Below are 13,269 nucleotides of genomic sequence, written 5' to 3' on the forward strand. Positions count from 1 at the left end.
ATAATCCAGAACAAAGAGGATTCAGCAAAGTATTTCACTGTGCTCCATTTACAAAAATACAAAACTGAACATGAGGGTTCCAGAACCTGTTAACATTGAACAAAAAAGGACACCTAGCTCCTGCAATGCAGGCTCGAGGTACAAACGTGCCTAACACACTTTCCATGGTGAAACCCTAAGAACTAGCACGAGAGGGAGGGCAGGACTGTCGAGGCATCCCTAGGGAAGGACCTGGAGAGGGGGCTGGTTGGGCGCATCATTTGAGGGTGCACTCACCACCACCCCTCAGAGGAAATACAGCCCTGGGGCAGACACTCAATTCTGAGAACAACGTACATAGAAGAGACACTTAATTAATATTAATGAAAATTTAAAGTCCATCCAAAGTCCGTGAATAAGAGTGGGCCCCACTTGCTCTGTGGGAGTTTCCTGCCAGCTGGTGAGACTGTGTTGAGTAGGGAGTGACACAGGTCTACCAGGAGGCGGTCTTGCACCTGTTATGCATAAGTAACACCAGTGGTCAGCCCATGGCGTTCCCACCACCAGCTGTAGGACTGTGTCCTCGTAACAGTTCATGCTCAAGTACAGACAGAGGCCCTGAGGGGAACAGCAAGAGGGGGAGACAAGAAAGCAATGTCACCTGAGCCGGTAGAAATGGAGTGACAGCAGGACTGCGAAGGTCAGGGCTGAACAGCTCCCTGGGGACGGCCTTGGGCACACAGCACCCGCCAGCCGCACCCTCGACCAGGCACAGGCCGTGACTGCCCACCCAGGCAGCACCCATACCCCTAAAGCAGCGCTACCCACACCGCCTACATCTCTGAGGTTCGGGACCCCATCCAGTGAGTGGCCGAGTTGTCACCAACAAGACACAACTAGGAGACAGAAGCAGGTCCTCCCTGGCCTGCAGAGACCTGGGTGCAGACTCCTTTCAACTCTCCAGAGGGGTCCAAGTAACGCCCGGACGCACCGCTGCATCTGCGGGCGGGCACGTGGGCCCGCGTGCTCAGAAGCCCTGGAGCTCAGGGATGTTCCGGAACAGATCCAGGGCCTCCGGGTTGGAGAAGGCGCCACGGTGCTCCACTGACTTCCCAGCAATGATCTGCTTCACGGCCACCTCCACCTTCTTGCCGTTGAGCGTGTACTGCAAGGGCAGAGCCAAAAACAAAGCACTTAAACGAAGAGGGAAACACCCCCTGCTCAGACGCTGGGCAGAGCCAAGGCCAGAAAGAATAACCCCACCAGAGCGCAGGAAGGGAATGACTTCCCCAGAGAGGGCCCGGCCGGCTCCACAGATAAGTTCGGGACGCTGAACATCAAAGTCGGGGCAGCAGTGAAAGCCGACACTGCACACACCTCATCTCCTTCCCACGCTGCCCCCAGCTGGCTGCCCAGAGAGCGGCTCTTCAAGGCTGCTACGAGGCCAGCGTGGCCAATGAACGTTTCTAACACACGTTCCGCTGGCCGGGGACCTGCCTGCACCAGTTACTCCTTGGCCAACTGTCACGCAGCCACACCAGAGGCCATCCCTTGACTGGCAGATGAGGTTTCTCCTTGGTGTCAGGAATCCTGCCCCAGGAAGAAGCCCACAGCCCCTAAGTCCCACAGGCTTCCTGCAGAAGGCGACTCCCACCACCAGCTCTGGGTAACTCTGGGCAAGTTACTTGCGCTATTTCCGCAAGCATTCAGAGGGATGGCAGGGCCTATCCTAAGGGCTGTGGGCAGAGAAGTTAACACTCATAGAGCTTTCTCAAGTGTCTGCCGTTGCTGTCACCACGGGAGAAGGCAGCTTCCTGTGACTGCAGCGCCAGGTAAGACGCGACCGATCTGCACCTGGAAAGCTCGCCTCGTCTGAGCACCTCCAACCCTCCCCCGATCCTCCTTCAGACCACTCACTTGCGTGGAGGTGCCTGACTTTTGCTCGCAGCCAAACTCCTCCCCACTTTCAGAGCCCCCTCTAAAATGCATAGCAGGTGAGTTTCATCTTTAATCCACATGGGCTATCAGTGGTGTTGGTGTGTTTGAGAGCTAGGAAACTTCTAGAACTACAGAGCTGAATGCAGCTGCCGGCGCCCTGATCTCCTGGCACTGCCTTTTAAAAAAAATAAAAAATAAAATAAAACCTGAGATGGACTTAAAATTCATTCATTTGAAAACTTCAGTCAGTGTGTACGATAACTAAGGATCTAAGTGGAGGCTTCCGAGGGGCCACCTGCCATCTGCTCAGCGCCAGCAGCCTCTCTCACCTGGACACATGAAGGCCTGGTGCGCAGTACGAGTTCCCACGCTTCGAGTGCAGTTCACAGAGGCCGTACCTCGTATCTACCATCAGCTGACCAAACAAACCAGGCATCACTGTAAGAGGGTCCCCTGGTGGGAGGGACACGCCAGCCCAATCCTGCACTGCTGTGTGAAGGTGCGGGCTGGGCGGGGAGGGGCTGGCGTCCTAACTCACTGCCCAGGACCTCGCATCTCTCGGATCCAGTGCTCCCAGCCCACTGCCCTCGCCGTGACCACTCGGGGTCTGGAAGGCTTTGTTCAGGGTTAACAGAAGGCGGAACCCCTTCCTGGGGCAGGGCTCGCCTCTCGGTGTCCTCATCTGTGAGATGGGCGTTGAGTAGACAGGCTTGTTCCACCTCTCAGGTGTCAGGAGGACCCACTCGCTCGCTCATTCATTCACAGTCTGTCCAGGAGACACAAGTGGACACCTGCTGTTTGCCAGTAGCAGGCTGAGGGCTGGGGAGGAAGGGCTGTCACCCACACAGGTGCCTGACCTCACAGGGCTTACCCTCTAGACAGACACAAGACAGCAGCTCAAAGGGAGTCAGTACTGAGTGCTACCAAGAAGATAAAACACAGGAAGACATGAAAGGATGCTGTTTCGAATGTGAAGTTCAGGGGAGGCCTCTGAGGAGGTGATGTTTGAGTAGAGCCAGGGCTCTGTGCACTGTTCAGACCACCTCCGGATCTAAATCGGTTATCGGGCAGCCCAGCATTAGGGCAAGATCCCGGCACACAGGAGCCTATACTCCCCACACAGGTGCTGGTACCAGCCCCGTCTCCAAGATGATGAAACAAGGCTCAGCGCCACGGGGTCAGTGGCCCGAGTACACATCTCCAAGCAAGAGGGGGAGCCAGGACACAGGGACAGAGTCCTGTGTGAAGACCCCCAGGAACTGCCTTCCTGTTCTTCACAGCCTCTCCCCCATCTGAGCCTCACTGTCGGTCTCCTGGGTGGCTGGGAGTGGCCAACACCTCGCCTCACTTCCCAGACATGGTGGAATCTGGCTCAACCCCAAGGAGCAGGGCTGGACATGGCCCCCCGTTCCCCATGCACACTCCCTAGGTCTCAGGGACTCTCCCCAAGTCCTGCTGGTAGTGGCTGGCTGCCCAGGTGAGGGAGGGGCATCCCTATTTCAGCCAGCACCTGTCACAGGGGCATCTTGGCTCCACCCTCCAAAGAGTGGGCAGCAGGCTGGCCCATTCCACACAAACACCAAGGGGAGGGCATCAAACCCACAGAGGGCTCTGCTGCCATCCGCAAGGGCCTGTCAGTTCTCCCTTCTGTGATCCTGAGGGGGTCCAGCTCCCAAGGAGCTGGGCTCATCGGGCCCACACTGGGCTTGGGGAGGACTGCTCCTCTCCCTGGGCCAGGCCAGACCCTGCCTGGCCCAGGCTTGAGGTGAAGCCCCCCTCGGCACCCTGGTGGTCAGGCCATGGGGGCCTCAAACACCTAAGAAACCCCAAGTAACCTCCGAAGTGACTTCACAGACCAGTCGCGTAGGAAAGAACCATCCAGGGAGGAGAGCATGGGCCTGGGCCAGTGCAGCGAGCAGCGAGCATGATGGGAATGGGAGGGGCGCAGAACCTGCCCCTTCTAATCAGCACGCGTGCCTCTCACACTCCGACGCGGTCCGCGAAGAACCAAGTTCTTCAAAAAGTAAAGCAGAGGGAACTCTGACTGTAGTTGCCTAAAATCCTGCAGATGCAGATGGAACAGAAGGCTCCGAGCCTCCTAAGGAGAGGACAGTGAGCGCCACTGATACAAGAACACCAGTGTTTCCAGGGAGCACCACCTACCCACACAGGGCAGACGGACAGGAAGTGGCAACTCCCACGCTGTGAGGCTCCTTCCGTGCACAACCACAACGAAAAATGTGCAGATACAACAAAAAAGAGAGAAACAAACATGGTTTGGGAAAAGAGAAGATGGCGTCCTGAGTCAGGGGAAGAAGTAGGCCAAAGAGTGGCGGAGTGAGAACTATGGTGAGCACCAGCCCCTGCTCCTGAATGAACGGTTTCGAAGATCCTGAAAGAATTTCCAAGGCAAGAAAGAACACTCTTAGTGTGCGTGGGGGTGTCAAAGTCAACGGCCTCACCTGTCCGTATTTCCCAGGAAGCTGCATTCCCAGGACGAACACCTGTCTGACCACAAGGGGCAACCAACGCCAGGAGGTGCTTCGCCCACTGAGCAAGTCAGCAATCTTCCCTGAGGGCGCAGATACCATGTGGGCTGAAAACAGAAGCTGCCCTGTGTGTTTCATGTTCCATGTACACACATGCACATACACACATGGCAGTCTCTCCCTCGGCTCACAAAAGCAACCCGTGTGGTGAGCACAGGCTGCCATGTCTGTGTGTTTCGTGCCCTGTGTACACACAGATACATGCACAAACGCATGTGCATGTGCGTGTACATACACAGCAGTCTCCCCCTTGGCTCATGGGAACACCCATGTGGTGAGCACAGGCTGCTATGTCTGTGTGTTTCATGTCCTGTGTACACACATAGACACACATACATACACACACACAGCAGTCTCCCCCTTGGCTCACGGGAGCACCCGTGTGGTGAGCAATGTGAGCTGAAGCTGGGCTCTGGTCGTACAGAGCAGCTTTCCCTTCACTGAGAAGCTAAACACAGTGTGAGGGGGGGAACAGCTCTCTGAAGACATGCCTCTAAATAGATTCACATCTCGTTCCCACAGACAGAACTTAAAATTAAAAGGCAACAGCGACAGCATCCCAGTAGCCCTTTAAAAAGTTAAAATTAATTTTCTCATTAATGTACTTGAGAACACACCAGGATGGCATTTGGGAGAGCAGCCTGGGCCACGGGGCGGGGCCTGCTCAGCCTCTGAGCAGAGGGAGTTAGGAAGTTGCTTTAAACAGCCGGAGGAAGGGCAGAAAGACACGGCAGGGGAAGAAGGATGCGGTCGCTAAGCAACCCAGACCACTATATATAAAGCAGGAGCAAGCCTCCGAGCTGAGGTCTCCTGAGGCGCGTGGGCCTGCGGGGGGGTGACAGCAGCCTCACTGCCAAGTGGCAGGAGATGGCACCTATTGCTAGTTCCATACCGGGATCCCCTTGGTCTCCAGGATGAGGCTGGGGACATGCCGTGCAGACAGGCCAAGGCGGATGGCGTCGCAGATCTTGCGCACCAGCTCGGGCCGGAACGTGTGCCCGGGAACCATCTTCACGAAGAGGATCACCCTCTCTCCTCCATCATTGTTGTACTGGGGGACGCACAGGCTGTCCATCACCTCCTCAAAGGCCTCCACTGCAGGGACAGACAGAGCAGCAGTCATGGCGGGGCCCGCTGCAGCCGGCAACTCCCCAAGCCCATCCTGCTGCACGGGGGAGGAAGCTGGTCACCAGCCTGTCCTGAAGACGTCCCTTCTGCACCCACCCACCTGGGACGGAGCCCTCGGGGCCCTGCTCCAAAGGAGCCAGTTACCAAACCAAGGAAAAACCCGTCACCTTTAACAGGGCGTTCACCGTTTACAAGTGGTTTCCACGTATGTTCTATGGACTTAGTTTCAAATTAATTAAAAATAAAAATACAAGCAGTATTTTTGGCAGGGCCTCCAGAGAGGAAGGAACAGAGGCTAGATCAGGGCATCCCAAGCCTGGCCAACGCCTGGGCCTACAGAGAGGCCGGCTTCCTGGGCTGGGCTGGGCGAAGGCCCTCCCAGTCAGCTGTGACTGGTACACACTCCTACAATGTATGGCCGTGTGGCCTTTGCGACCGTGCAGCCTCTTTGCTTCTGTTTTTTCACCTACAAAAGGTGGACACTGCGAGCCCATCAGCCGAGCTCACAGCAGGGAGGCCTCATACCAAGTGCCCTAGGAGCCCGTCCCATTCTGAGGTCCTGTGACTATAGCAGAAGCGTATGAGGAATGTTCTGGAAAGAACGTGTGCACTAATCGCCACTCTCCCCTCAGACAGATGAGCCCGACGTATCCCCCAAGCGGGCACTTTGGAAATGAGGCTGTCCCTCCTTCCTGGGTAACCTAAGGGTAACTAGGGAGAAAGAGGGAATGCGCACCAATATTGTAGATTTCCGAGCTGCCAAACCGCACTCCGTTGGGGTTGAGCGTGCCGTCACTGGGAAGAGACGAGGTCATGACCATCCGGCAGGGAGGCCACGGAAGGAGCGTTCATCCCCTTCTGCCCTCCACTCCCTGTTCCTACCCTGCTCCTCCTCTCTCTAAACTTAAAGCTAGACACCCGTGGGAAGGCCGGGCCCACCCCCCTTCACTTGACCCATGTCCCCCCTTCCAGTACCAGAGACCACATGCTGGGTCACACATACCAGCCCCCAGCCACACCTTTGCACAGCCTCCCCTCGGACCCCACAGCCCACCACGGCAGGCATGGAAATACAGCCTGAGGCAGGCTCACCCTCAGGTGTCTGCTCATGTGTGTGGGGGCACACATGACCACACAGCAGGGTGTCCCCTGAGCACAGACTCACATGTATGGTGGTGCAGAGTGGTGCACACATGCATGCACAACACACACACACACACAGATACAGAGAGATATACCACCCAGACCCACAGAGATACACTACTCTTCTCCAGGGTGGACAGGAAGGGCCCAAGGGGTCCATGAGCCCCTGCCACAGAAGGAGTAGACAGAACGAGGGCACTGCCTCAGAGGGTCTCCGCCAGAGACAGGGTCCTGCGGGGAGGCCCAGGGTGGAAAGGCCAGGGCACACAGGAGATGGGACAAGAGGCCAGAGGAAGCGACCAGATGCCAGGCCGAAGCCAGCTTCACTGAGTGTGGGAGCCCAAACCTGGGCAGGGCGGGTGCCTGGGCGAGGTGACACTATACCAGAAGCACACACACGTGCACACACACGCACACGCACACTGTTGGCTACCCGTATGCAGCCTCCTCACCTCCGGCCAAGCATGACAATGCCACCAGTCCTGGGATTGATTCTGCAGTAATCACCATGTGCCCAGACACCTGCAGGAGCCAGAGGGGCTTAGTCACCATGGGGACGCTCCTGCCAGCCGCCGGGACAGACAGACAGACAGACGCAGCAGGCATGACAACATGTATGGTACGGGCCAGAGGGCTAGGGAGGGCTGGAAATGAATGAGACCCTCGCCCCCAGCAGCACGCCACCTGCAGGGCTACCCACCCAGTTCTGACGTGCACCAGCACGCAAGAAACAGTACTGCAGGTACCACGGGGACCGGGGAGGGACAGGGAGGGGAGGCCAGTCCTGGAGGCTGTGAAGTGGGAGCAGCTGCAGAAGGGCAGGGGAGGATCTGAGTGGAGGAAATAAAAGGGGGAGACAGGGGTCAGAGGAGGGGCTGGGCCAGGTCCTGCAAAGAAGAGACTGGCACAGGCAGGAGGTCCCTGGAACGGTTCCAGTAACAAGGACTGAACTACGGAGGGGCATGGGACAGAGAGCTAACTCGCAGGCCAAGGCCAGGGACGTGGAGGATGGAGGAAGAGGACCGAATGAGCTGATGCTGACACCACGCCGCCCGGAGCCGTCCTCCCACGGCCAGCTAGGGCCAGGGAAGGCCCAGGAGGTGCAGGTGCGTGTGGCTGGACTGGGAGACGTTTAGCACGTGAGCCCTTATGTAGGAGACAGAGTGTCCCAGGAGCAGCGCCACACAGGATCTAGAGATGTGAGTTCTAAGACTGCTCCAGCCTCCTGGGGACAGTGCTACCCAGGTCTGACAGCCACACACGAGCAGAGCCCAGGGCAGCAGGTATCCAACGGAGGCCAAGCCTCACCAGGGTCCTCCAGCCACTCCCGCAGGGAAGGCCCGAGGCCGGGGAATGGTGTGTGCACATGGCGCAGGCATGCAAGGCAGGAGCAGAGCGGGCAACCACAGCGAGGGCTGCTCCTCCACACATGGCTGACGTGCAAGCCCTTCCCAGAGGCTGCAGGAAGCAGGCCCTGAGCATAAACAACCCAGAACAGGAGGCTGGCTGCACCACGAACGACACAGCGGCAGGCGTCGAGGCTGCTGAAGAAACGGGAGAGGAGCAGGAACAAGGGCTCTGACTGAAGACTCTGGACTGGACAAGGGCCCCTCAGAGGATGCTCCTGGCATCAGTCTGAAAGTGGCATGCCTGCCTGTAAATGACTGACGGCAAAGCACTCTCCCCCAAGTTCTGCCATAATGATGGGGTAACAGTGTGCAAGACAGCAGGGAAAATCCCCATCTAACACCTCTGCCGGATGCCACGCCTCTCCGAGCAGGCAGAAACGGCCTCTGCCCCTCTGTGGACATACCAGGATCAGGCTGGCCCCCAGGAGCAGGGCATTGGGGCTAGGGTGCTCCCAGAACAGTCAGAGGCTGAGAATGACCCATATCGTGATTTAAGATGACAACTTCAAACTTTAAATGACAAGATACTGCTCGCAATTCATTATCAGCTGCCATGGGCAGAAGGAGACAGAGCCAACTGTCGGGCTGGGCTCCTGTCAGCTCGGCCACAGCTCCCCAACCTACCTGGGAACTTGGAGAAATACGCCTTCCTGTACTTGCTCCCATTCTCATCATTCCAGAAGTGCGTGGGCTGACAGGGGATGGGCTTGGTGCACACCAGCTCCCCGCTCTCCCCCCACACGGCCTTTCCTGGGGTGGGAGGAACAGAAAAGCATCGAAGCACCTAAGCACTAAGCCTGGACTAACAGCAGCTGCAGCTCAGCCACTCCAGTCCATGAACTTACATACAATGACATGGCCCACCAGGCCTTGTGCTGAGGACACATGCGCTCACTGACACGGCCCACCAGGCCTCGTCTGGTGCCGGGGACACACACAGTCTTGGCTCATTTACAGCCAAGGCCATGACAGGCTGTGAAGACAGGCAGAGAGGCCAAGCCTGGCCCCCCGAGGCCCTCACTGTGGCCAAGGTATTGAGCTGGCAGGTGGAGTGGCCATGGCAGCAGAGTCACCCACCTGCCCCTCCTGAGCACACGGACTGCCCATGAGCCCAGCCCAACCCCGTACTTCTCAGGGGAACACACTGGGCACAAAGGAGCCCAGGGCATTACAAGTCAGGTACGGGAGCCCCTCTGCAACTGAGCACTGTTCTAAGAACTGACCAAGTCAAGTCACACATCCAAGTACTTTCAAGTCACAGCTCCCCCTGAAGCCCTCACCTTCCTCATCCCAGGCCTCCACCGCCATGGCCAGGTTCCGGGCCTGGATCTCCCCTTTGTACACGGGGATCGAGGTATTCTGGCCCACAAAGCAGGAGATGATGTCGGTGCCACCTGCAAACAGCAGCAAGAAAGCTTGTTAGTAAACCCCAGAGGAGAACGGCAATGAGGACAGATGCCCACTGCCCTGCCTCCCGGTGAGGGACAATCCCAGAAGGCAGAGACGCTCCACGGAGGACGGGGTGACTTAGAGGCTGGGAAGAATCCCCGTCTGGGTGTCTCCCAGCTGGAGGAGGGACCCAACAGTTCAGGCCACACCTAAATGCAAGATGCAGGCTTATGGGAAATGGGCACCACGACAGCCCGAGGCACTGCCCAGGACCAGCTCCCACACGTCCCACTCGCTACGTTCACACTCACTTCACCGCTGGAAAACCAGGAACTCTCCCAGCTGTGAGGACAACAGGGGGCAACATCACAAGAGAACGCGCCACTGGGAAACACCTGTATTTCAGGAAGGAGCTCAAAACGGAGTCAAGCTCCAGGGCCACCAGGTGGGGGCAGCAGTCACCCCGGGCCTAGGCCCTGCTGCTGCCAGCAACAGTCCTCACTCAGACATCCTCATCAGTGGGGGGCACACATGACCACACAGCAAGGTGTCCCCTGAGCACAGACTCTCATGTATGGTGGTGCAGAGTGGTGCACACATGCACACACAACACACACACACAGAGATACAGAGAGAGATACCACCCAGACCCACAGAGATACACTACACATACCACACACAGATACACCACACACACTGGACACACACAGAGATACCACACACACACACACCTGACACACACACCACACCACACATACACACACCTGACACACACCACCTACACACACCTCACACCACACACACACCCGACACACACACACCACACATACACACTTGACACACACAAATATACCACACACACACATCAGACACAGAAAAGCATGCACACAGAGACAGATACATCAGACAAACACAAACAAGACTGGCGTGAACACACTCTGTGTGAAAATGGTAAACACACATGTAGGCATGTGGCCTTCTGTGGAACAAAGTACAGGGGACATCCTCTGGGAGGGACACCAGGGAGTCAACTGTAGGTGAGGAATGCTTCGTGTCTTAAACCCCATGACCGGAACACTGGTGCCTGTATGACCCTTTGTCCTGTTTTGGCTAAAAATCCTGAATATACCACGGACTGCCAGAAGAACAAACGTATCTCTCTTAGAGGAAGCACAGTCAGAACGCTCCTCAGATGCAAGTGTGGCAAGACGTCATCTCAGGTACTCTGGACGTGTTACCAGGAGAGACTGTCCCAGGAGAAGGACATGATGCATGGTAAAGTAAGGGGTCAGCAAAAAAGGGGAAGACCCTCAACAAACTGGGCTGACAGGGGCTGCAATGATGGGCTTACACATGGCCAACGATCGTGAGGCTGGCGCGGGACTGGGCAGTGTTCGTTCTGTTGTACACGGGGTCACTGTGAGTCGGGGCCAACTCGATGGCACCTAACAACATCACTTAGAATGCTTTTTCTTGAATCATGCTGTGTGTTAACTCCTGTGGGACTATACTTCCAAAACACAGAAGGGCTGATGTTGGCCTCAACTCCGAGGTGACTACTTTTCCCTTCAGGCAGAGACTCAAAAGGCGACACTCGTCCTGTCTTCGGGAGGCAGCAGTTTCTCCAGGGACCTCAAGTCACAGCCTGGTGGATGCCATTCCTGGCGTCTCCTGCCGAGAGAAGCACGCCCATCTCAGCAACTCCCAGGTTTAACCAGCCTCCAAGGGCACCCAACTCCTGGGCCTCAAGGCAGCATGCAGCCCTCCAAGACTGAAGGGAGGCCAGACCACAACACAAGGTGCTACTTGCACTGCTCAGAGCCAGAGCTGTGTAAACGGACGGGCGGCAAGAGGACGGCCGAGCGTCTGACAGAAATGCTGGGCAGATGGTGAGGATGCTGAAGACACCGCCACACGTGTGTGCATGCACACATATCTGTGTGTTCCTTTTTCCATTTACAAAATGATCACACCTTACAATGCTGCCATCTGCTTTTTCCACTCAACATATCATGACTGTCTTCCAACATCAAGAAATCGATTTGTCAAGACATCAGTTTTCACATCTCTGTGAATTGAGGACGTTCATCCACTCCAACTGGGCACAGGAGTGGCTGCAGTTGCTGTGGTTGTCAGGTGCCATCGAGTCGGTCTGACTCACGGCAACCCCATGCATCCCCCTCATGGTCGTGCTACGGGAGAGCCCTCAGCTGCTGCCACTGCATCAGTCCCTCTGTTGACGGCCTTCCTCTTTTTGGCTAATTCTCTACTTTATCATCATGATGTCCTTCTCCAGGGACGGTCCCTTCTGACAACATGACCAAAATATGTGAGATGAGATGACGTCTCCCTATCTTCTAAGTAGCATTCTGGCTGTACTTCTTCCAAGATAGATTTGTTCTTCTGGCAGTCCATGGTATGGTCAGTGTTCTTCACCAACATCATAATTCAAATGCATAAATACCTCTTCTTTGCTCCTCATTCATTGTCTAGCTCTCACATGCATATGAGGCAACTGATTGAAAACACCATGGCTTGGGTCAGGTGCACCTTAGTCTTCAAACTGACATCTTTGCTCTTCAACATTTTAAAGTGATCTTTTGCTGCCTATTTTCCCAGTGCAATACATCATTTGATTTCTTCATTGCTGCATCCGTGGGTGTTGACTGTAGATGCAAGTAAGATGAAATCCTTGATAACTTTAACTTTTCTCCATTTATCACGATATTGCTTATTGGTCCAGTTGTGAGGGTTTTCATTTCATGTTGAGGTGTAATCCACGCTACAGACGCAGTCCTTGATCTTCAGCAAGTGTTTTCAAGTCATGCTCACTTTCTGCGAGGATGGTCACCTGCACATCGCAGGTTGTTAATAAGTCCTCCTCCAATCCCGTTGCTGCATTCTTCCTCACATAGGCCAGCTTCTTACATTATCTGCTCAGCATGCAGATTGAATAATAAGTATGGGAAAAGGATACAACCCTGGCACACACCTTTTCTGATTTTAAACCACAGAGTATCCCCTTGTTCTGTTCAAATGACTGCCTCTGCAAGTATGGGTTCTGCACGAGCACAATGAAGTGTTCTGGAATTCCGATTTCTCACAGTGCTATCCATAATTTGTTCTGATCCACACAGTCAAGTGCGTTTGTACAGTCAATAAAACATTGGTAAACATCTTTCTAGTATTCTCTGCTTTCAGCCAAGACCTTTCTGATAAGATTGATGATATCCTTCATTTCACATCCTCTTCTGCATCTAGCTGGAATTTCTGCGAGTTCCCAATTGATGTGCTGTTACAACCGTTCTTCAATTATCTTCAGCAAAATTTTACTTGCATGTGATATTAATGATATTCTTTGGTAATTTCTGAATTCTTTTAGATCACCTCTCTTTGGAATGGGCACAATACGGATCTTTCCAGTTGGCTGGCCAGGTAGCAGTCTTGCAAATTTGTTGGCATAGGTGTGAGTGCTTCCAGTGTTAGACCTATTTGCTGAAACATCTGAATGGGTGTTCTGTCAACTCCTGGAGCCTGGTGTAAGGATTAGTTTCCAGCTTTTCACTGGTATCAGCAGTGCTGCAATCACCATCCATACATACCTGTCTGTACCACTTCAGGTTGTTTACTTGAGATAAATTTTAGCAAGCAGACTTAGCAGTGAGAGGGTGAGCAGGCTTAGGGGTGAAAGACAGTGTGCCTGTCTCCCATGCCCTCTGCTCCACGGAGAAGCC

General features: G+C 55.1%; 1 protein-coding gene across 1 annotated transcript in view; it reads right to left on the reverse strand.

Moving 5' to 3' along the window:
• Positions 1-1,006: 1,006 nt before the first annotated feature.
• AACS (acetoacetyl-CoA synthetase) overlaps positions 1,007-13,269 on the reverse strand; it is an 87,670-nt gene continuing 75,407 nt past the window's right edge. Inside the window, exons 14-19 of the mRNA XM_007938235.1 lie at positions 9,427-9,540; positions 8,771-8,896; positions 7,190-7,259; positions 6,331-6,389; positions 5,359-5,561; positions 1,007-1,144 (exon numbers count right to left, since the gene is read on the reverse strand). Of these exons, the coding sequence (XP_007936426.1) occupies positions 1,007-1,144; positions 5,359-5,561; positions 6,331-6,389; positions 7,190-7,259; positions 8,771-8,896; positions 9,427-9,540 (710 nt within the window). The remainder of the gene's footprint in view (positions 1,145-5,358; positions 5,562-6,330; positions 6,390-7,189; positions 7,260-8,770; positions 8,897-9,426; positions 9,541-13,269) is intronic.

The sequence above is a fragment of the Orycteropus afer genome, unplaced genomic scaffold (genome assembly GCF_000298275.1).
Source record: "Orycteropus afer afer isolate SDZICR_OR568_19922 unplaced genomic scaffold, OryAfe1.0 scaffold00048, whole genome shotgun sequence".
In the NCBI taxonomy this organism is placed as follows: domain Eukaryota; kingdom Metazoa; phylum Chordata; class Mammalia; order Tubulidentata; family Orycteropodidae; genus Orycteropus; species Orycteropus afer.